This window comes from Miniopterus schreibersii (genome assembly GCF_964146895.1).
Source record: "Miniopterus schreibersii genome assembly, chromosome: 17".
Classification (NCBI taxonomy): domain Eukaryota; kingdom Metazoa; phylum Chordata; class Mammalia; order Chiroptera; family Miniopteridae; genus Miniopterus; species Miniopterus schreibersii.
This window is the reverse complement of record NC_138117.1, coordinates 17,909,824-17,931,765: the sequence shown is the minus strand read 5'-3', so window position 1 is coordinate 17,931,765 and position 21,942 is coordinate 17,909,824. Positions and strand designations below refer to the sequence as shown.

General features: G+C 38.8%; 1 protein-coding gene across 1 annotated transcript in view; it reads right to left on the bottom strand.

The window, feature by feature from the left end:
• Nucleotides 1–21,942, bottom strand: part of RP1 (RP1 axonemal microtubule associated) — a gene marked incomplete at both ends in the record, with an annotated part of 119,564 nt that overhangs the window by 40,941 nt on the left and 56,681 nt on the right. The window contains 7 exons of the mRNA XM_081116269.1: nt 4,261–4,305; nt 4,624–4,682; nt 8,951–9,105; nt 12,242–12,393; nt 13,056–13,188; nt 16,758–16,844; nt 20,964–21,163. Coding sequence (XP_080972395.1) covers nt 4,261–4,305; nt 4,624–4,682; nt 8,951–9,105; nt 12,242–12,393; nt 13,056–13,188; nt 16,758–16,844; nt 20,964–21,163 — 831 coding nt within the window. The remainder of the gene's footprint in view (nt 1–4,260; nt 4,306–4,623; nt 4,683–8,950; nt 9,106–12,241; nt 12,394–13,055; nt 13,189–16,757; nt 16,845–20,963; nt 21,164–21,942) is intronic.

The window sequence follows — 21,942 nt, the reverse complement described above, 5'->3', positions numbered from 1 at the left end:
AGTCTACGGCAGAAACGTCCCATAGCATGACATCTGCTGCATATTAACAGTTGAAAAGTCTCAAAGGTCTGCCTAGGTTGATTCCACCTTTTGATGGGGAAGTGGCAAAGTGTCTGGAAGAGCACATGAGACAGGAAATGTTATAATCATAGACATTTACAGCAAATACAGTCTGCCACATCCACCTTTCCAGACTTGCCATTCAACCCTTCTCACGCCCTCCTCCATCAAGATCACTATTCTCTAAGTCAGTGGTTCTCAACTGGGGGTGATTTTGCCCCCAGGGGGACATTTGGTGATGCTTGGAGATATATTTTGTGCCCACAATGTGGAGAGTTGTATAGGTCCTATTAGCATCCAGAGATGATACTAAACATCCTGATATACTTCACAGACTCCCACAAGAAAAAATTATCCAGCCCAAATGTCAATAGTCTTGCCTCACGTTACGCAAAAACCACTTAATTCTATTTTACCCCAACTATACTATGCTTTCTATGAATTTTCTCTAGGTGTTGAGAGTAGGCTCTTTTGGCCATGTTTCTCCATAGCTGTTAGACATTCTGAAGATGGTAAGATCACAGTATTACTGTTTCAGTGTCACATCCATTCCATTCAATTACTATGTTAAGTTATGGGTATTTTGTCTGTCAGGGAAAAGTGTGAAACAAGGTTCTAGAATCAATGTAGCATGAATGACTGTTCAAACACTGGCTATTTAATGTCAGGAGAAAATGAGACAAAAGCCAAGCAGGGGCACAGGAAGCACTGCATTGGCTCAGTGATTGCTCATTTAACTCTTCCTGGCAGACCCATGCCGAAGGCTCTGGGCCCTGAACAGTAAGTTACAGCAAACATCTGAACTCTGCTGAAAATTGCTGTGGGTTCACCTTCCTCCTTTTGGTTCCAAACTTGTTCATACATTGACTTCAACCTTCCAATTTAGCACCAGTAGAATTTGTTAACCCAGGTTCAGGCTATGAATGTTGGGACTGACGAGGGAATCCCACAGATGGTTTCTCTGGAATCCCTACTACACACATTATGGGCATTTATTTGAGCCACTGACCCCTCAGGCCCACCCAGGTTCCCAGGACCCACAGTGTGTCTTCCTGTCCAGGAAACAAGACTGACACAATGGATAGAAGGTTCCAGCATCAGATCTCAGGTGGTCACTTCATTAGTACTCACACAACTTCCAAAATTTGTGGCATAAATGGTCATAGCAGGGGCGATCCAAAGCCATTTACATTAGCTTCAGAATGCATGATGATATTATAAAACAGGTAATGTTCTTAATTATGTTTAGCTGAGATTAATAATTAAGTTTCAGTTTCTTTCCTAGAGTAGACACTATTTGGGTAGTGAGGCCAGTGAGTATGTATGGAAAATGGAATCGAGAAGAGAGTGAAAAATATTTTAATAATATTTACCACAGACAATCCACCAAGCTGCTACAAAGAGTTGGCATTGCCTGTAAATAAATGACTAAGTGCTCTAGGAATTCTATAGTCTCTCCAAGTCAGAAACCCTTGAGAGCATGTAGGGAGCCGAGTCATTTAAAGTGACACAGTTTTGTATGACAATTAAGAGCTTAATTCCAATACTAGTTATTTCATTTATTAACTGTTTGATAAGACAGTTTTCCGATCCTTCTAAGCCAGTTTCCTGGGACGGTATTTTTAAAGCCCTCTCACTGTACCATCACTAGATTCTGGATAAATTGCAATTAAAAAATTCTAAAATTTTTATTATAATATTTCATTCCCAGGAAAGTAAACAAAAAAAAACATTGCCTACTACTACTGCTACTATTAGTAATACTACTAATAAAGGGACCATCAGCAGAAACTGAGTGGTGAGTATCAGTCATCAAGAAGGCTGCGGAAAACATTACTGCCAGGCCATGAAAATGGGAGGCTACAGTCCACCCCAAGGTGGGAGCTGGATCTGAGACTTTTGAAATAAGCCAAAAGGGGCTACACCCTTAGTGAACATTTGAGCTCCACCTAACTGTCAAAAAAGGAAGTTTAGCAGAAACCTAATTTGTTTCCACAAAAGTTCTGGGTGAAAAACATTAGTAAGAATAATGACAGTAGCAATAACAATCTCCTGGCAGCTAAAAGCACCCTTCCAGTTGGGTATGGAATAAGCTTGAAGGCTAAAGACATAAAAACAGAGCTTAAGGAGAAAAATAACACAATGAAATGAACCCAAAGATACCGGCAGCGTACACACACACAAACACGTTCATAATGACTGAGGGCAGCTGGAAAGAGTTCCCTTAAAGCAAGAACAGACTCTGAAGTCAAACAACCAGGATTCAAACTCTTAGCCTACTTTCCACCTGTGCGACTTTAGGCACGTTTTAAAAACTTCTGTGCCCTTCAGCTCCATCATCTGCGAAACAGAACCATGATGTCATCTGCTTCATGGCACACCTTGCGGGCTGAGTAAGTTCGCGTATCTAAAACACTTCGACACAACATAGCAAATACTGTATGTGTTCACACTGATGCTACCAATACTGCTCCACCCCACTTCGTACCAGGGACCTAGATGGCATCTTAGGACAAGAGAAGGTGTGTCACTATTCACACATGATATGGTGACCTTGAGATATATATATGTATATATGTATGTGTATGTATATATAGGTACATGTATACATATACACACACATATACATACACACATATATACAGGAACATAATTGTATTTATTGTTAATCATCTCAAAATAAAATTAACTCAGTGATTCCTTCTTTTCTCTTTCTACCATTACACTAAAACAGCATCTTGCTCTACTTGCTTCCTATTGCAGCTGCATAGAAAAGCACAAGCCACATAAATGTGCTTCATGTACTTTCAAAATCTAAGACTCATGTTTGCTCTTCAACACCCCTAACCATACGTATCACTGTCTCATTAGACTACTTAACTTCTCAGGTTTCTTTCCACAACATAAATTAGTGTATTCATATAACTATAAGACTACTCATGTAGCCCTAGAATCATATCCCAAGAAATGTGAAAGAACCCACTCTTCAGAAATTAAAAGTGAAGTAACATAAGAGTGCCATTCACAGACAAATAATGAGTGTCTGTGATTAATCCACATCTGTACTATAAAAATTAAGGACATTTAAATGAGGCCATAAAAATAAGCTAAAGCCACAGAAATAATAACAAGAAACACTTTGTGATAGTTTATTCTAATTAAAATTATACTGATAAAGTGTATCTAACAAACGCCTAGGTAAACACCTCTAGTGTATAATGCAACTCCATTATATTCAGTATCATTGACACTGATTCCATGGCTAATATTATTTTAAAAAGACTTTCAACATTTTCATCCTTCATCAGAATCTTTAGTTTAAAACTATTAACCTCTATTATTCATATGTACCCCACCAAGGTCTGGAATTAATTGATAATTTTCCTACTTCGAATGTCATTTCAAGCTTATTGCTTAAGGGCTTATTGTAAGACACAGACCTTCTGAGGTCCCTTAAAATTACTGAGATTCTAGAACATTAGCAAAATTATGTCCATGTTAACAGTCTGACACGCGTTCAGCCTTTCCCCCATAAATAACTAAAAAACAAAAAGTAAAATATAAGCCAAAATACAATTTCTAATACCAATAAATGCAAATACTAGTTATCAGAGTAGACATGATGTTTGCATCTCAGTGGCCATCCTAATCAATACAGGGCTTTCTGAACATAATAATGTTAGTGTTAACCTTTGCCTAGTTGCAAATTACTGCACACAGTACAAATATTTTTAAGACTAGGGGTTTGTTAACTTGTTTTGCATATTGGTTATCTGCATTTTCCATCTCATTTAGATCAGCTTTAAAATGTAAACATATTAATAATACTACTGCAGGTTGATTTAAAGAGGACCTAATAGAAAAAGCTAATCTCAAAAGACTTAAAAAAACAACAACTAGAAATCAATATACAAACTTAGTAAATAAAAAGTGCAATAGAAATTAATCACTTGAAAAGTGATTATTTCTCTTGTATCAGTTATTGAAAGGAAAACGCATTTGAAGCTGAAGTTATTTATGTTACTTTCTTTATAAATCAAGAAATAATTTAATGCCTGTGCCTGTATTCATTTTAAATATTTTTCTATCAAGAGTTTAGACTCAATAAGAATATACGAAAAAATGGGAAGGGCAGGCTATTGTAACAAGAAATAGATTATTTCAGATGATTAAAAGATGAAAAGTGGCAACAACATTTACCATTTGCTTCCTCTTGCATTTTAGGTTGATGATATATTTGCATTTCTGCAAAAATAAAAGTGAAGTGCAGTTAATAATAGATCTGTCTGATGACATAAGTGGAAGAAAAAGAGGTGTGAGTTTAACTCTTTGACAGTAGCAAATCCTTAGATTAATTTTTAACTTATAGTTGGGTGTATAACATTGCCAAGACACTTCTTTACACATGCTTTTATTTTCACTGTGAGAAACAGCTACAAATCTGATGCAAAGGGTAAACTATCAAAGGGAACATTCTGGGGGCAACTGGGGCTTGTTCCGTGATGTCCGGTTTATCAAAAGCATCTTGTACTTTCTTGTATTGAAGGTTTCATTAATTCTCACCTTGAAGATAAAGTTCAATTTCTGAATGAATTATGCCCTGAGACATAAAAGGAAGCCATCTGAAGAAAAAAGAGAAAAGAAAAAAAGAGAGAAAATTAATTTTTGTTTTTCTTTTTATAATAAGCCTGATTCTGCATTGATTTTGAACATTAAAAGGTAACTATAAAAACAGCTTTGAGTCAAGCATGATCCAGTCTACTATGTACTCATCACTGTGGTAGGAATGATATCACAACTGTGGCTTGGAGAATAAAATATATAAATTGAGAAGCCCGCTGACCGCCTAGCTCTCCGGTTTACCAGTCCTCAGTCGTGAGCAGGGTCAACGCAGCCGCGGCGCCAGTGAATGCAGCGCGCTCCCCTCACCACGGGGACGCAGAGGCGAGCGCATCCAAGGCTGTGAACCTGATACCCGGGCCGGGTTTGAGGATAATTAGGCACAGAAAAATAAGACCCACCATTTTCATAAATCCTCTGTCTTTAATACATCCCGTATCTTTAACACATCCTCTGTCTTGCTTTCTCTTAGCTTTAATATCTTTTCTTCAGTGTCTCCAAAAAGAGTATTACCTTAAAATTTGGTGAAAATATCACCAGTTTGGAAAATGTACTTAGAATAACGGGAATCCTGGCAGCTTCCCTCTCAACCACCAAACTTCTGTGTTCGAAGCTCCTTGTGGCAGAAAAAGCCAAGGCTGACCTTAGAAAACCCAGCTTCCCACTCACTGGCTTTGTGCTTTTACCCTCTTGGAGCTTAGTTTCCTTTGCAGGGCTGTTGTGAAGCTGAAATGAATAGTCATGTAAAAATATTTTATGTGCTATTAAGTGGCACATAAATGTTACTGCCTCACTACAATAACCACAATTATTGTTATTCAAATGACTCCACGTTCAGACCTAGTTCCATTCCTCTCTTTTATTCAACAAACCTTTAGAAAGCGCCCCTTGTGTGCCAGGCACTTTACTAGGTGCTGGGGACAAGAGCACGAGAGACGAGAAGCCCGTGCTGAAGAAATTTCCAGTGTGAAAGAAGGAAACAGATGTGTAAAGGTATAAATTCACGAAGTGTTTGAGTTGTTGTAAAAAATAATTACAGATATTATGGGAGAAAAGGAGACTGACCAACTCTGAATGGCAAGGATGGGGGAGTGCACAGCAATAAAGAACAAATTTCAATAAAGACGTGATATCTGAGCTGCAGGATGGACAGTAGATGTTTAACAGGCAAACAAGAGGTCAGGAAGGGCACCGGAGGGAGAGGAAATATCATCGGCAATGGTCCAGAGATGAAAGTCCATGTGGCTGAAGCACGGGACGCTGCTGGAAAAGACATGGAAGGTGGGGGTAGGGTGATGTGGTGGTTACTGAAGGGGAGGTCACTGGACCCCAGAAGGCCAAGGTATTTAGAGGCTGAGCTGTGGGACTTGCTCCACCGCATTGGCCTTGGAGTCACCAGGTGATGCTAGAGGTGGAGTAGAAAAGTGAACTGTGAGCTCAGAAAGTCCTACTGAGCTGTCAGTACTGCTCATCTCTCCATTTTCCAAAAGTTAGGAGCTTGCTTGCCCAAGAACACCATACATTTTATGCAGCCACTGGCAAAAATATGCTTAAACAGCCAAGAAAACCCCAGAGTTCCTAGCTAAGTAGAAAACACAAATACAAAAACAAAACATTCTTTTAATTCTCACCCGAGGATATGTTTATTGATTTTTTTAAAAAAACTTTTTTAAGAAAGAGAAGAAGGGAGAGAGGGAGAGAGTGAAACATGGATGTGAGAGAGAAGCATCAATCAGTTGCCTCCCGTACGAGCCCCAACCAGGGATCGATCCCATGACCTAGGTATGTGCCGAGGAATCGAACCTACGACCTTCTGGTGCACAAGACGTTGCTCAACCAACTGAGCCACCCAGTCAAGGCAAAAATATTTTTTTCCCTACACTTTTAAGATTAAAGTGGACAACCATGGAATATGTTTGAGTGATCTTGCCCTAAAATATGTGGGTTGTTTCAGTGGGAAAAGAGCATTTAAAAAGTTATGTAGATTAGATCTTGTCTGTGATACATTTTAGATATGGCAACCACTGACTCACACTGGATATAGCAGAAGAAATACTAAATGCACGTAAGAAGGTTCTATGTCTCCACCCCCATCCCAAAAAAAGGGCAAGACTCATCCCTGCGCCTCATTCTGTCAGTTTCCCACCACCACAACTTGTCACTTTTGTACCAGGGAATGGTTCAGACTGACAAAGACCACAGAATTCTGCAGCAGCACAAATACATGCTCAGAATAGCAAGAAATTATTCACAGTGGCCTCTTTCAGGACAAAGAAAGTTAAATGATTGCTCACTGTCTCATGATAATTTTTATTACTCTCTTTTCCCCATAAAAATTGTACTTTACATTTCTGTATTTTATCAAAAATGTAACATCATTTCTTATCTATGTTAATCATCATTCCCCTCTATTTCCCAGAAAAAGAAAATAAAACCTTTCGGACATAGGCCAAATTAGTTTGAAAATAAACAAATATACAAACAACTTTTAATTGCAAATCTGAGGATTGATATAGATGGGACTCCTGTAAAGATCAGGTGACCTCCAAGGTTTCTTCCATCTGGGATTCCACTGTTTTTTATTAGTCCCTCCCTCTCTGTCACACCTTCCTTCCTTCCTTTTTTCCTCCCTTCCTTCCTTTAAATATAGGCTAAGCCCCACCCTATGGGTGTGGCACAGCTGGTTGAGAAGAGATTAACCAAAGAATTTATATGTATATATGCATAACCCAGGGACACAGACAATAGTGCACTAGGCCGGGAGGCGGGGGGCAGGGTGGAAGGGTCAGTGCGGGGGAAAGGGGGACATCTGTAATACTTTCAACAATAAAGATTTTTTTTAAAACTCAAAAAAAATCTAAACATGTTCAGGTAATGTATAGGTGGTCTAATTTCACTAAGATCTTACAGAAGGACAATTATAAAAACAAATTGGAGGGGGGCAAATGGAGTCAGACAGTATAAAGCCCTTAATGGAAGGATCACGAAGTTTTGTTTTGTTGGGTTATTTTTTGTAGGCAATGGAGATTAATGAAATGATAAGCTAAAGTTGGAATGGTGCTAGTAACTATCAGACAGATGATTAGCTTGGAAGTGGTGAGCAGGGTACACTGGGAGAGTAAAAATCAAGGCAGTTAGACTATTACAATAGACTGGGCTTAAGGAAACAAGGTCACTGGTTAGGGCGGAGGAAGTGATAACAGAAAAGGAGGAACAAATTAAACAGGCACTCTGAAAAAGGAATTGACCGAATGTAATGACCGAAAAGGCGAAAAAGAGGGAGAGCCCACTGTAGTTCTCATGGCCCCTTTTCAATTACAGTCATCTTCAATCATCTTTGGGGTTTGCAGTTTTTAGTGGCATATGCTTAGTATTTTTAGTCGAATTGACTCATTTTTTCTTTGCTCCATTTTTTCTTAGCAATTAAAGTTGCACATGTTTTGACATCTCCAAATGTGTACCCTTGAATTTTTCCATGCCCCTGTTTATGCCTAATTTTTTTGCTGCATTTCCTGATTATTTACCAAAAAAGGCTGTAGGACAGTTCCCAACATTAAAGACTCAAAATGCCAAAATACAGCCCAAGTTTCCACAATAGACTGGGTTTTCACGTGGAAACCTAGTCTTATTCAATCGCATTGATGGGTCTGGGGCCCATGCTCTTCCCTGTGACTGAGAGACCAAGTGACAATAAATATCAGTGCCTAGCTAGCAAGCTGGGAGTTTTCTTAAGAGACTCAGCAAGAATCTAGAGAGCAAGGGTTTTAAGCCTAAAGGCAGTAGGGCCAGGTCAGAATTGGAGGGAGTTGGTTCCTGGACTTACCATTATGGGGCTCAAGGGAAAGCCCAAATTATCTAGATTTTAATCGTTGTCTTTTGTCTTTCTTATGCTATGTTCTGAGAGTTCTCTCTGAAACCTGTCCTTGCTTACTTCCCTTATGAAATTGTTATATCACTACAATTTTAGCAATGTAAAGAAACCAGCATTTAAACAAATATTCTCACGATGTATGTAATAATTTTCAGTGCTAATCTTTGGTCCTTTTATGATTTATAGCACATTGAAATACCGAGAAATGACAAGAAAATGTTTAATTGCAAAACTTAGCGATAGGTTATTTACTTAAACAATCAATGAGTGATACATGCTGTGGAGTACTGAATAAATGACACAAATCCACTCACCTAAAACACACACATACACTCACACACACACAGCATTATCCACATGGCAACACACTCTTTTGAGGTACATGGAGACCAGCACTACCTTTCACAGGTGAAGACGGACTCAGACGTAGTGCCCTGTTCTCTGACGACGACCTTTGCACAATACCAATACTGCGACTTGTCACTGGCCTCGCAGCGCAACAGCGCCTTCTGCAGCTTTCCAAGAGACACTGCTTCGACTTGAAATGTATCCGTCTGGAGCAGGAGACAGAGGAAAATCCCCACAGGAATCATCTGAGCCCAGCACATGACAGATGCAGGTAATAATAATAGCCCAAGGACGGCCAGCAGCGGCACAATACTTTAAAAGAGATAATGCTACTCCAGTCGGCCTCAAAAGGGGTAATAAGGAAAGAAAAATACGCAAATTACTTTTTTATCTATTAAAAATATATTTCTTGCTGTGCGCCTTTCTCTCTTGCAGTTTTATCTTCTCCAATTGTAGTAGGATCCACTGTAACAAATAAATAAACCCTGATACAAAGGCTTCCAGTCCGTGGCTTTTCTCTTGCTTGGATTCCTGCCCCTGTGATGCAGCTTATTTGGCGATCAGGTTGGCAGCCACGCGGCCTCACAGGCAGCACATTAGTTTCCGTGAGTGCGGATCTGCTTTGAGGCCCGTGGGAACAAACTTCTCCTCTCTCCCACCCTCCCTTTCTTCCTTCCATTCTTAAAAAATCCTCTCCTATTCCTTTCTCCATAAATAATATAGAGCACATTCTGGGGTTTGTTGCGCTTAAGTGTCCTGGAATCTTCCTTTCTAAATAGAGTTGCTTTGTCATGTCAAAAGTTACTGAATTTCCAGAGAGATGTGGGACCTAAAGTAAACGCTATACTGACTGGAATAAAAAGCACTCCTTCACACACGTTACTTCCTCAAAGGTTGTTGTTGGGAGTAACCGCCCTAAAAGTATCTGAGAAAAGGGTCATGAATTTAATTAAGTCTGAGACGTTCCCAGAAATGCCAGTTGACTATGAGCCACTGTTACCAGACTTTGCGGGAGAAATGCAAACTCAGGATTGCTTATTTTCATACATTGTTACCCGGTTAAATTTCACTTTTGGTATTTCAAGATACACTACCGGGTGTCAGCTGTTGGTTCCATGTTCTTTATGGAAATCTCCTCTTGTTTAGACCAAACCAAAACCATTACTAGTCCCATAATATTTCTGTAAATCAGATTATGGTTGTGCATGTTTTCAGGTGTGGCTCTAAAGGGACATTTCATACTATGCATCACCTGTTGTAGCAGATACAACCGATGGCCCCTGTCCTCTAGGTCCATCCCTGGGTTCATGTGCTCCTTTGCCAGATGGCTTTGGCATGCTGACAGCGTGCTTTCTCAGTCCCCTACGTCTCACTGCTTCTTTGCCCGAGGACTTTCCATGGTGGGACAATTTTGCGGGTGTTCTGCAGGGTTTCTCTGAAGGTCCCTAGCATAAAAAAGGTCCAGTAATGGCTAACTCATTAATGTCCTTATTTTGGCTTTTCCCCCTTTCTTGCCTCACTCTCCCCACTCTTCGCTTCAGAGGTACTCACTGGGATCACGTCCCAGATACATTATCTGTACCCCAGTCTTTGTCTTATGGTCTGCCTTAGAGCAAAGTCCTCAAGGTCTAGAAAGATTTCCTGAATCAGCCTTCTGGTTTCTTCTTATTTCTTAAAGTAACAAGTTTTGAAGATAGAATTAAACTAGGTCTTTTATGTATGTTGCTGCCTTTTGATTACATTGCTGGACACTTTGTAGACAAAATGACAACAACCAGCCCAATCAGTGACTAAATGATGTGAGTTATGGCTGGTATGAAATTATACTAGTGATAAACAAAAAGATTGTTGCCACAGTTTCTCAACTGCAAGATTCTTGCAATCATTCAGCATTTCCATTACATTCTAGGCACTGAGGAAAAGAACAGAAGAATGTGAGATCTATAATGAACCAGGGAAGAAAACACTTTTATATCTCTGGTTCTGAACTTTAAAACCATGCCACTAAACCTCCATTTTTACCCTTATTTATGCATTGAATGCAATTTTAATTTCAAGCTATAATACACCTTCTCCACTCTGTGGTAAATGCTATGCACGATGGAACTGGAAAAGACTAATCAAGAGGATGCTGTCAAATCTTAGCATGTAACCAACTAGCAGGTGACCAGCTAGCAGGCGGCCAGAAGAAACTGAGGCTTCACCACTGATCACAAAGTGGTAGGTAGGGTGAGAGTCTGGGGCTAATGGAAAGCTGGGAAGGTTCTTCAGTAAATAACTTCACTGATCACTTGGTGTAATAGTAATAGCAATATCACGATATATAAAATTGTGTTTCTGCTCAAAATTTAGAGTTCATTTTAACAGGAAAAATTTTACCCCTCCTCCATACCAGTTCTAGCTTTTCTATTCATTCTGATGAAAGCTTCTGTATAACGTGCCAAAATAAATAAAGGCTCAGGTGAGCTTTAACATCTCTGATGTTTCAAAATATTTCATGAACTACAACTACAGAAAAGTATGAGAAACAGCATTCTCAAACTGGTTTGGGAGCCTTCATTTTTAAAAATATACCCTTGGGTTACATAATGTCTACTTTTAATTTCAGACCCTCTAAGTAACACTTTCTTTCTATATACAAAAAAATAACGTTAAAAATTAACTGGATTGCCCTGGCCAGGTGACTCAGTTGGTTGGAGCATTGTCCCCTACACCAAAAGGCTGTGGGTTCAATTCTCGGTCAGGGCACACACTAGGATGCGTGTTCGATCCCTGGTTGGGGCACGCACGGGAGGCAACCGGTTGATGTTTCTCTCCCACATCGACGTTTCTCTTCTCTCCCCCTTTCTCTCTCTAAAATCATTTTTTAAAAAACAACCATATCCTCAGTGACAATTAAAAAACATTAACTGGATTGATTATATATCTTACCACAACTCCTCAGGCATCTAATACATAGAAAGATTCACACATATATATAAAGGACACAAGAAATAGTGAAGGACTTTAACGTGTGAAAATGATACAGTTGGCTCCATGCAAGATGTTTGAAAGAAAGGCTATTGTGTTATTATGTGAAATGTACTATAATGGCCTTTCTATATCCTCGCCTTGTAGACAATGCTTTGTACATTTCAGTCTCAACAGAGCATGTTCATATATATTTTTCTCTGATTTCACCTCAGCTTATCTTTTTATTTTCTCATACTATCACTAATTTTTAGGTGAAAGATGTCCTGAGATGAAAACTTGAAGGGTTTCAAGCACCTTTCAGTTTTAATCTTACATGGCCACCTTCAGAGAGAGAGCTAAGAACACGGGAAGTTATTTGTGCAGACTCACCTGTCCTCTTTGAAATTTGACTGGCATGTTGGATTTGTACAGCAGTCTAAGACCAGAGTCTCCCCTCTCCCCATAGAGACACAGGGAAACTTCAGACTCCGTTTCTGCTTGTTTCAATTGCCCGGTATGGACATCAACATGGTATCTCACTACTGGCAAAGCAAAGCGAGAGAAACAAGAGGAAGTCCATTACATGGGCATTCATACAAACAGAACACAGATCCATGGGTCAGGCTAGAGTAAAAAAAAAAAAAAGAGAGAGAGAGAATTCCTTTAATCTGGACATTCTGTATCTATTGAGAGATTTCTGATCTTTCAATTATTAATGTTCACTTCAAATGGGCATTTTCGCACCATGAACAAATGCCCAGGGGGCTTAATAGCTTTTTCAGAAAGGGAAATAAAAGATTTTTTTTAAAGGCTGTTTTTTTATGTATGACATAGGAAAAGATCTCATGCTTAGTATTTTAGCAGCAAGGGTGACAATGTTATTATACATGATGCTTAAAGTTTAAAATTATGTAGGGTTTGATGAGGAACTATATCGCTAGTGAGGTCATGACATGAGGTGACCACTGGCCCCAGGCAAAGCCAGATGAAGCACAGACATGACATTTTTCCCTTTGTCATAGCCTCAGCCCCTGTGACTGCAGCTGACTTGTGCTGTGATGCTGAAAAAGTTACCTTTCAATGGGTAAAACAACTCTCTTAGAAATAGAAAGAATATTCTGTAATTAAGTAGCTCAGAACTAAATTTGAGCCACTACAAAACAATTTGTATGTGCAAAAGACACTACCGACGATGACAACACACATGGAAAAACAGCTTGTCCTCCCTTTATGACCGGAAGCTCACAAACAATGTCTCCATCTGCTTGCATTCGCGATAACCTCGCATTTGCCACAAAATCTAGGGTCTTCTTGCCCTTCACATGCTTCATGGTCACCTGAGGTCAGAAGAAACAATAACCAAATTATGCGATATCCAATTTCTCATAGAACTCAAAATTCTAAATGCAGCCCAGGGATTGCCAAAAGGTACTGCACGCTCTGGTGGTGGTGGTGGTTATCATCATTAGTAATAGCAATGGCTGTTGCTTTTTAGGCAATATTTTTTTGTCAGGTATTACGCTAAGTGACTTACTTTAATCATCTCTTTTAACCATCACCAATTAGAATTTTTAATTTCTTATAACTTTATAGATAAGGAAATGGAGACGTGAAGATTTGAAATAGGCTAATTCAAAACTTTCAGTTTTACCTGTAGCCACTGGCAAACAAGCAATCTATAGGAGAAACTCCAAAAGAGATTTTTGTGTTCATATTAGTCACCAAAGCAGGCATGGGGCAGAACTGTGGCCACAACCTGGCCACATTCCTGCTCACCTCAGAGTTTCACACACACACTTGCATCTCTGCCTACAACAGCTCTCATCTGATTCATCCCCTTGTGGAATTTGCCCATCCTTCAGTACCTAGCTTAAACATAACCTCTTCTAAGTCTAACTGTGTTTTCACAGAACACTCTAAGTGTTCTTATAAATAAGATACAAAGTCAAAGCTTGACTCTAATTCTCCTTATTTCTGGCGCTGTTCCCTGTGATGACTCCCCATTTATTACAAAGGACTATACAAAGAGGATCGATTATGGTATTTACAACTGACTGAAGGACCATCAAATACAAGAATTTATCTTTGGTTCAAATAAGCTAGCACAACTTTTAGAATATGTCTATAAACTGCTGGAGTTTTTTGAGATTAAACATTTGACTGGAGATTTTGTGACAATAAGTAGCAGATGTTTCCTGCTGTTCATTGAACTAGAAAATCCTCAAAAACAAACTATTTTTCTTACTGCTCTTCAGAACTTGTTCTTTCTTTTCCATGGTTCTTTATAGAACCCTGAAGAAGTAACTGAAAATGTACAGGAACCAGAAATATTTATAAGATGCTTTAAAACTTCAAAAGTAAATAAACAGCTTCTTACCTAGTATAGCTAATCTCAAGACTGCTTGGAGCTCATATCAAGTAAGTTATTATATCATAACAAGAAGTAGGAGTTTAAAAATAACAAACACACCAAAACCTATTTCTCACTTCCATTCAGAGGCTCGAAAGAATCAAGAAGCTTCGAGAGCATTCCTACTCTGTTTCAGTCAATTTATCCAAGTCACGTGTAGCCCAGACAAAGGCAAACACATAATAAAAGCCGTTGAACAACCAACACTAAAGCTATTACAAAGATTAAAAGGCAGAAGTAAAAAGATCATGTGTAATTATAACAGTAAGAGATACACACAAACACACATATACATTGATCTATGTAGGTCAATGAGATAAACCTGATAAGAGTCAGATAATATTTGTTGTAGATACTCCAATAATGTTTATAATACTATTCTAAATGTTAATAAATTAACATCTTGGTGGAAACTAAAAAAAGTATAGTACAGCTTAGAGAATACAGTCAATATTGTAATAACTATACTTGGTGTCAGGTAGGTGCAAAACTTATTGGGGGGATCTTTTTGTAAGTTACATAAGTGTCTAACCACTATGCTGTACAACTGAAACTAGTATAATATTGAATGTCACTTGTAATTGAAAAATAAAATTTTTAAAATTAAGCATTAAAAAATAGATGATAGATAAATAGCCAGATAGATAGATGATAGATAGATAGATAGATAGATAGATAGATACATAGATACATAGATAGATAGATACATAGATAGATAGATACATAGATTAAATCAGGAAGCAACAAACAAAACAAATGCATAGACATGACAATAAAAGGGTGGTTAGCAGAAGAGAAGGAGTGGGGACAATGAAGAGGGTAAAGCGAGGCAAATATATGTGACAGAGGGAAACTAGACTTTGGGTGGTGAGCACACAATGCAATATACAGATATATTATAGAGTTGTGCCCTTGAAAACTTACAATGTTATTAACCAATGCCACTTCAATTAATGCAATAGATATATATTTTTATCTTTATTGATAAAGATATATTTAGATAGATATTTTATCTTTATTGCTGAAAGTATTATAGATGGCCTCTTTTTATCCCCATTGACCTCTTCTTCTCCGCACCTTTCCCGACCCCCACCCCAGGCCTTCACCACACTACTGTCTGTGTCCATGGTTTATGATATATGCATATAAGTTCTTTGGTTAATTTTAAATAGTTCAAATGATTTTTTAACAAAATAAAAAAACAGCCCAAAGAAGCAAATATTTTGTCATTTAGAACCTGTCTGCTTTGTATACCTTAACAAAAACATAGTAAGCATAAAAAGGGACATATAACCATATAAAAGAACCAATCAGAAATAAAGAATAGAGTAACTGAAATGAATAATATATTAGGTGGAATCAAAAGTAGGCTAAATAAAGCAGAAGACCAAATCAGCAATTTGAAAGACAAGGTAGCATAAAAATATACAATCTAAACAACACAAAGAAAAGTGAATTTTAAAAATAAGGATAGTTTAAGGAGCCTCTGGGGCAACATCAAACATAACAACATTCACATCATAGGGATACCAGAAGGAAAAAGAGTGCAGGGACTGGGAAACCTATTTGAAGAAATAATGACAGAAAACTTTCCTAACCTGATTAAGGAAATAGACATAAAAGTCGAGGAAAAGCAAAGAGCCCCAAGATAAACCCAAAAAGGCCCACACCATTAGTGAGATGGCAAAGGTTAAAGACAAAGAGGGAATCTTAAAAGCAGCAAGAGAAAAGCAATTAGTTACATTCAAGGGAGCTCCCATAAGATTTCTCAACAGAAACTGCAAGCCAGAAGGGACCAGCAAGAAATGCTCAAAGTGATGAAAAGCAGGGACTTACAACCAACATTACTCTACACAGTAAAGCTATCATTTAGCATTGAAGGACAGATAAAGAGCTTTCTAGTCAAGAAAAAGCTAACAGAGTTCGTCACCACCAAATCAGTGTTACATAAAATGTTAAAGGGTCTTTTTTAAGAAGAGGAAGAAAAAAAAAGACCAAAACTATGAACAATAAAATGGCAATAAATACAAATCTATCAACAATTGAATCTAAAAAACAAAATAACAAACAGAACAGAAACGGACTCATAGATACAGAGAACATTGTGATGGTTGCCAGATGAGAGATGGGTTGTGGAGATGAGTGAAGATGGTGGTGGAAATCAGAAGTACAAATTGGTAGTAACAGAATAGTAAGGGGAAGTGAAGTACAACATAGGGAATATAGTCAATAATACTGTAATAACGATGTGTGGTGTCAGATGGGTACTAGATTTATCAGGAGGATCACTTAGTAAAGTTATATAATGTCTAATCACTGGGTTGTACACCTGAAACTAATATAATACTGTATGTCAACTATGATTGAAAAATAAAAAAATTTACAAGTATTTGTTCACATTAATAACAACAATTAGAAAAATATGTTATCTCTCTCATTGTTTAAGAAACCTGTTTCTTTTCATAATAACTATAAAACACAAATATAAAACATTACCCTCTGTAAGCTCCATTCAGGTTGGTCACTAGTTCCATCATGTCCAATCCTTATTTTATATATCTCTCCAATGTTTCTTATTTCAACCTGAATGAAATGCAAAGAAGAAAAAATTAGCAGAATGTTTTAAAATAAGTGCATTAACCTTTTTTCCTCCTACCAAATGGAGTTTTTTTGTCCCTAATAGCTGAAAAGCTCTCAGGGACCCTTTCAGAATCCAAAAATTAAGCCCTCTCAAGAAGCCATCAGTGGATTCCACAGACATGGAATAGAAGACAAAAGTATCATAAGACTTGACTAAAAATATGCAGGAGTCAGATGAAAGAATAAGATAAATATGAACAGACATATGCTCAGTACTCTGACTACATGTCTCCCTAGAAACCAATGTGTTTTGAGCTGAGTTCCAATGACATAAACATGAGTTCTCATTTTAAGAAAATAAGCAATTTTCACCAAAGCTAAATATGGTGAGTTCTAAAGATTTAAGGAAAAGTACCAATGAGTCTAGAACTTCCTTCTACTCTGAAAATCCTCTTGTTTGTCTCATAGGCTAAAGACACAGATATTCAAAGTTCACGGAAGAGACACAAACCCACCCACACAGTATATATCCTTGGCTAGTTTTTTATATGGTCCAAGAGTATTTCTTAATCTAGGGAGCACTGTGGAAAACTGACTTTGGAATCACTTTGAGCTCAGTTGGTATCCTGGCTGTTGTAATCCGAGTAAAATATGGTGTTTTACATCTCTGGTTCTCAATTTCTTATCTGTTAAATGGACATAATGTCCACTGCATACAATTTCAGTTCAACTAAATAGATGTCTGTTTAACACACTGATGTAGGCATTGTGCAAGGCCACAGGTATACAAAGATGAAATTAATGGCACAGTCCCTAACTTAGAGATATTTATAATCTAGTGAGGAAGACAGGTTAATAAGCTGACATTTTCTCTATCGTAAATTAATGTCTAGCACACTGAACTTTTTTAATCTGTGAGGATTAAAAACAGTGAAATACCACCTTATTATTTAATAGCTTAAATAATAGTGAAACCATCAGAATTCCTCTTTCATAACACTTCCTATACTTAGAAGTTCTCTTAAACTCCCGCCACCATCACTTCCCCCATAGGCTGTAGAGCTAGACCAGCCCTGGGGCTATTACAACACCAGGTCAGGAAGGAATACACTGGCATTCACTGGGAGGAAGAAACAGAGGGCTCTTAATCCCCCAGAGCCAACGCCCCTGTCCCCCACTTTCTTATACCCAGAGTTGGTCTCAGTGGCAGAACTCTAACTAGCTTTTTCAGCAGACATAGTAAGAAGTAATCCCATAGTCTGAGCCTGGTTTCTCTCTGAGGTAAGCCAACTTTTAGATATACTATTTTTGTCCCAAGAATCTATTAGCACTTAAGGGCAAACTTACTCTTTTTACACAATCTAAGGGAAAAAATAAAATAAAAGGCTAATTGACCAGTCAGGTTACCAAAGTATATGTGACTTCATGCCTGTCTGCCTGTTACCCTGGAGAATGGAACTACCATGCAATGAGCTCAGCTATATGCCAGCCAGGGAGCAAGTGCCTGACATGCACTGTCTCTTCCAATCTGCAGAGCAGCCCTGTAAGAGTAATGCAGAATGAAGAAACTGAAAGAGGTTAAGTAATTTACCTAAGGATAAACAGATGGATGCATAGCTAGTAAGTTCAAAGGTCTAATTCAAACCCTTGCTTGTTTGATCAGAAATACCCCACTGTCCTCCAAAATGGCTATGTGCTCACTTCAGGATTAGAAGAAAGGAAAAGAGAATGAAAAACTAATTCAGAAGTGGTGCCTGGCGGGGCATAGACCTAGGATCCAGGAGATCGGGGTTTGATTCCGGGTCAGGTCACATGCCTGGATTGCGGGCCCAATCCCTAGGTGGGGGGCTGCAGGAGGCAGCCGATCAATGACGACTCTCTCGTCATTGATGTTTCTATCTCTCTCTCTCCCCCTTCCTCTTTCTGAAATCAATAAACATATATTTTTTTTAAAAAGTGCCAAATGATGATGGTGAAAAAAACAAAGGAGTCAATGCCTGCAGAAGAGAGAGCAGATAGGAATGAGCTGGCTAGTCCTAATTTAGGGTTCTCAGACTATCCAGAGGTCCCACTCACACCTTAGACCCTAGACTATGCTTCTCAAACATCAGTGTACATACAAATTACATGGTGATCTTGTTAAAATGTATATTCTGACTCAGTAGATATGGTGCGGGGCCTGAGATTCTGCGTGTCTAACCATCTCCCAGGTGATGCCCATGCTGCTGGCCTGAGGTCCACAAAGCCCTAAACAACTAGGGGTCTTTCATGCCCATCCCTGATCTCTGCCACTGAAGTAGTAACTTAGAGCTGAGTAAGTCGTTGCTCTCACTCCACAGTAAATAGGAGAAGCTAGAAGAAAACATATGCTGATGCCACTGACCAGGAGAGAGAGTCCTCAGTAACTATAATGTCCGTAGAGCATTTCCCATCTACCAGGGACAGTGCATATCACAGACCTTCCCAGACATTCTTTTAAACTCAAAAAAAGCCTTTTTAGTAAGTATTTCATGCTCCTCCCTTTACTAAAAAAGAAATTAAAGATTAGTGAGGATAAGCAATCTGTTCAAGGTCACAGAACTAATGAGTGGTCAATCAGGCTTTGAACCTGGTCTCCATGACTCCAAGACCTCTGTTCTTAACCATTTACTACATTCCCTATATGGCAATAGGATTTTTTTAAATGTATATATATTTTCTCTTTTGGTCATCAGACTACCCTAAAACTTAGAAAAAAGAAACAGATATCAGTGCCTCTATTCTTTATGTAAAAATAATGCTGGCCTGGAGAAAATAAGTGAAATATTCCAGGTCACACAGTGAATATATGGAAAGCTAGGACTCCAATCCAGCTCACCTGATTTGCCTTCTAGTGCTATAACTGGGATTCTCAACTTTGATTGCACTTTAGACACACTTGAGGAGCTTCTAAAAATCTCAATGCCCAGGCTGTACCCTAGACAAAATAAACCAGAATCTCTGAAAGTAGAACCAGGCAGCAGTAGTTTTTAAAGTTCCTCAGGAGACTCCAATGTGCAATCAATACTGAGAATCTATACCATCCTTTCCAAGATTGGACCCTGGGTTGATGTTTCCAGAAAAACATTGACAGGATTTACCAGCACACAAATACAAGCACCACAAGATACAGTATGGGCGATCACAGACCTCTGTGGGGTGGCCTAGTGATCTAACCATCACATATGTATAGTGAATTCTAAACAAGCACCTTCAAATAATCTTTTGAAATGTATATGCGCATTGATCAAAAGTGCTCCTTCATGACTGCATGATAGCTTTTTTTTCACTACCCATGTAATGATTGCAGAAGTAGAATGCCAGGCTCTGGTCTGAAGATCTAGAAACCATGTGGGTATTAGTGATTGGGAGGTACTGTAGCCTGAAAGAGCCTTGGCTTCCAGTGACTTGAGTTGGCCTCAGTCATTCTCTATCCAGTCTCATGATGCAAAGGAATATTCTCCAGGGAGCACAACTGATGTTTAACAGCTTTCACCCTGTGGGGGTGGGGGTAGGGGTGGGGGGGATTAGTGAAGTGGAATGTAATTGTCCTAATTAAAATCTGTCCAAAGCCCTGAGGAACTAGGAGAGGCAACCAGCGATACTCAAAACAATGCAGCCCAGTGTTCTCTGATGCTAATTAAAACAGAGAGATATTCGAATGGACTTTGGCAGGGCTTCAAAACACGGCCTCTGAAGATGTCGAAAAATTATTTCACACCATACAGCTCAGTTGAGCAACATTTAAAAGTATCTGCGAGTACACAGAAAAAAGAGTTTTCCTTATCAGAAGAATCTCTAAATCTAGTTACAATTTGAGTTGAAGTTGATGGTTTATGGGGACAATTTCAAACCAATGGCCTAAAAAAATTATCTTTAAAGAAAGCAATTTCTTCTACAACTTTCCTTGTTTGTATAAGAATATGCGAGGAAAAAAAGGTTTTCTTTGATGATTACAACAGGCATTAGGATAACTTGTGGGAATTCTAATAGACCTGAAGATTTATTTTACAGAACACACATGCACACACAATCATATCCTTCTGTATTATAGAAATACCTTTGAAATACTGAAAAAACTGTGTTACTGCTGATATTGTTTACCTGAAATTCATCCTGCTGTCTTGGAAGGAAGAGCTGCTCTGGGCTGTCCTTGCTAAGACTTATTGGTCCAGTGACTCCTTCATCTCCATACACCCAGAGTGTGACATTGGCTCGAGTCCCTGTGTTTCCTGTCAGCACTAACACCTTCCATTCATCTTCTGACAAAGAAGTCTCCCTGCTCTGGGAAGGTCTGATTTCTTCTATGGGGGTAAAAAAAAAAAAAAAAAAAAAAGCATTAGTGGCAGATCACATGCAATGTCAGGCTGACAGAATCCTTTGTCACATGGAGCCCAAGGACATCAAAACAGAGCAGGGATGGGTGGGGCGGGCAGGGAGGCACTGAACTGCTACAACTCCAGAGAGTTGATTTGTGCTCATCTCCTCTCAGCAAGGTTCTGGTTGACTGAAACTGAACTACTGAAGAAAACTCAATTAGGACAATAAACATCTGAAATGCCTAGCAATCTGTCACTTGTCCTCAACATTTCAACGTGGATGCATGCTGGAATTTGCAGTCTGTGTCCATTGATTTGTCATGAAACTGTCGGCCTGGCTTACAGGTTTTTAGACAATGCTACTGCAATATAAAGTAACAAAGAAAAGTGGAATTAAAACACATTTCAAATGAGATGTAAAAATAGCAATTTGAGGAGGGAAAAATTTTTTGAAGTAGTTGGGGGGGGCCTACTGGAAAGAGCAATGAAAGGATCTTAAACTACAGATAGAATTTTCACAAATGCAAGTGGTTTCTGAAGTGCTTAGAGTAGGTTAGTCTTTGGGGGCAGGGACCACACAGCGGCAGTGTGTCACAAGGCAGCCTCCGTCAGCCACGGGGTGCCAAAGAGCAGCTCCTCGTGTAGAAGAGATGGTTATTGAGGTTCCCAGCTGGCTGTCTTCTTTGCACTCTGTTTAGACTGTTGCCTCATGAAGGAGATACTGGGGAATGCAGTACTAAGAGCATTTCCCAGGCTACTCTGCA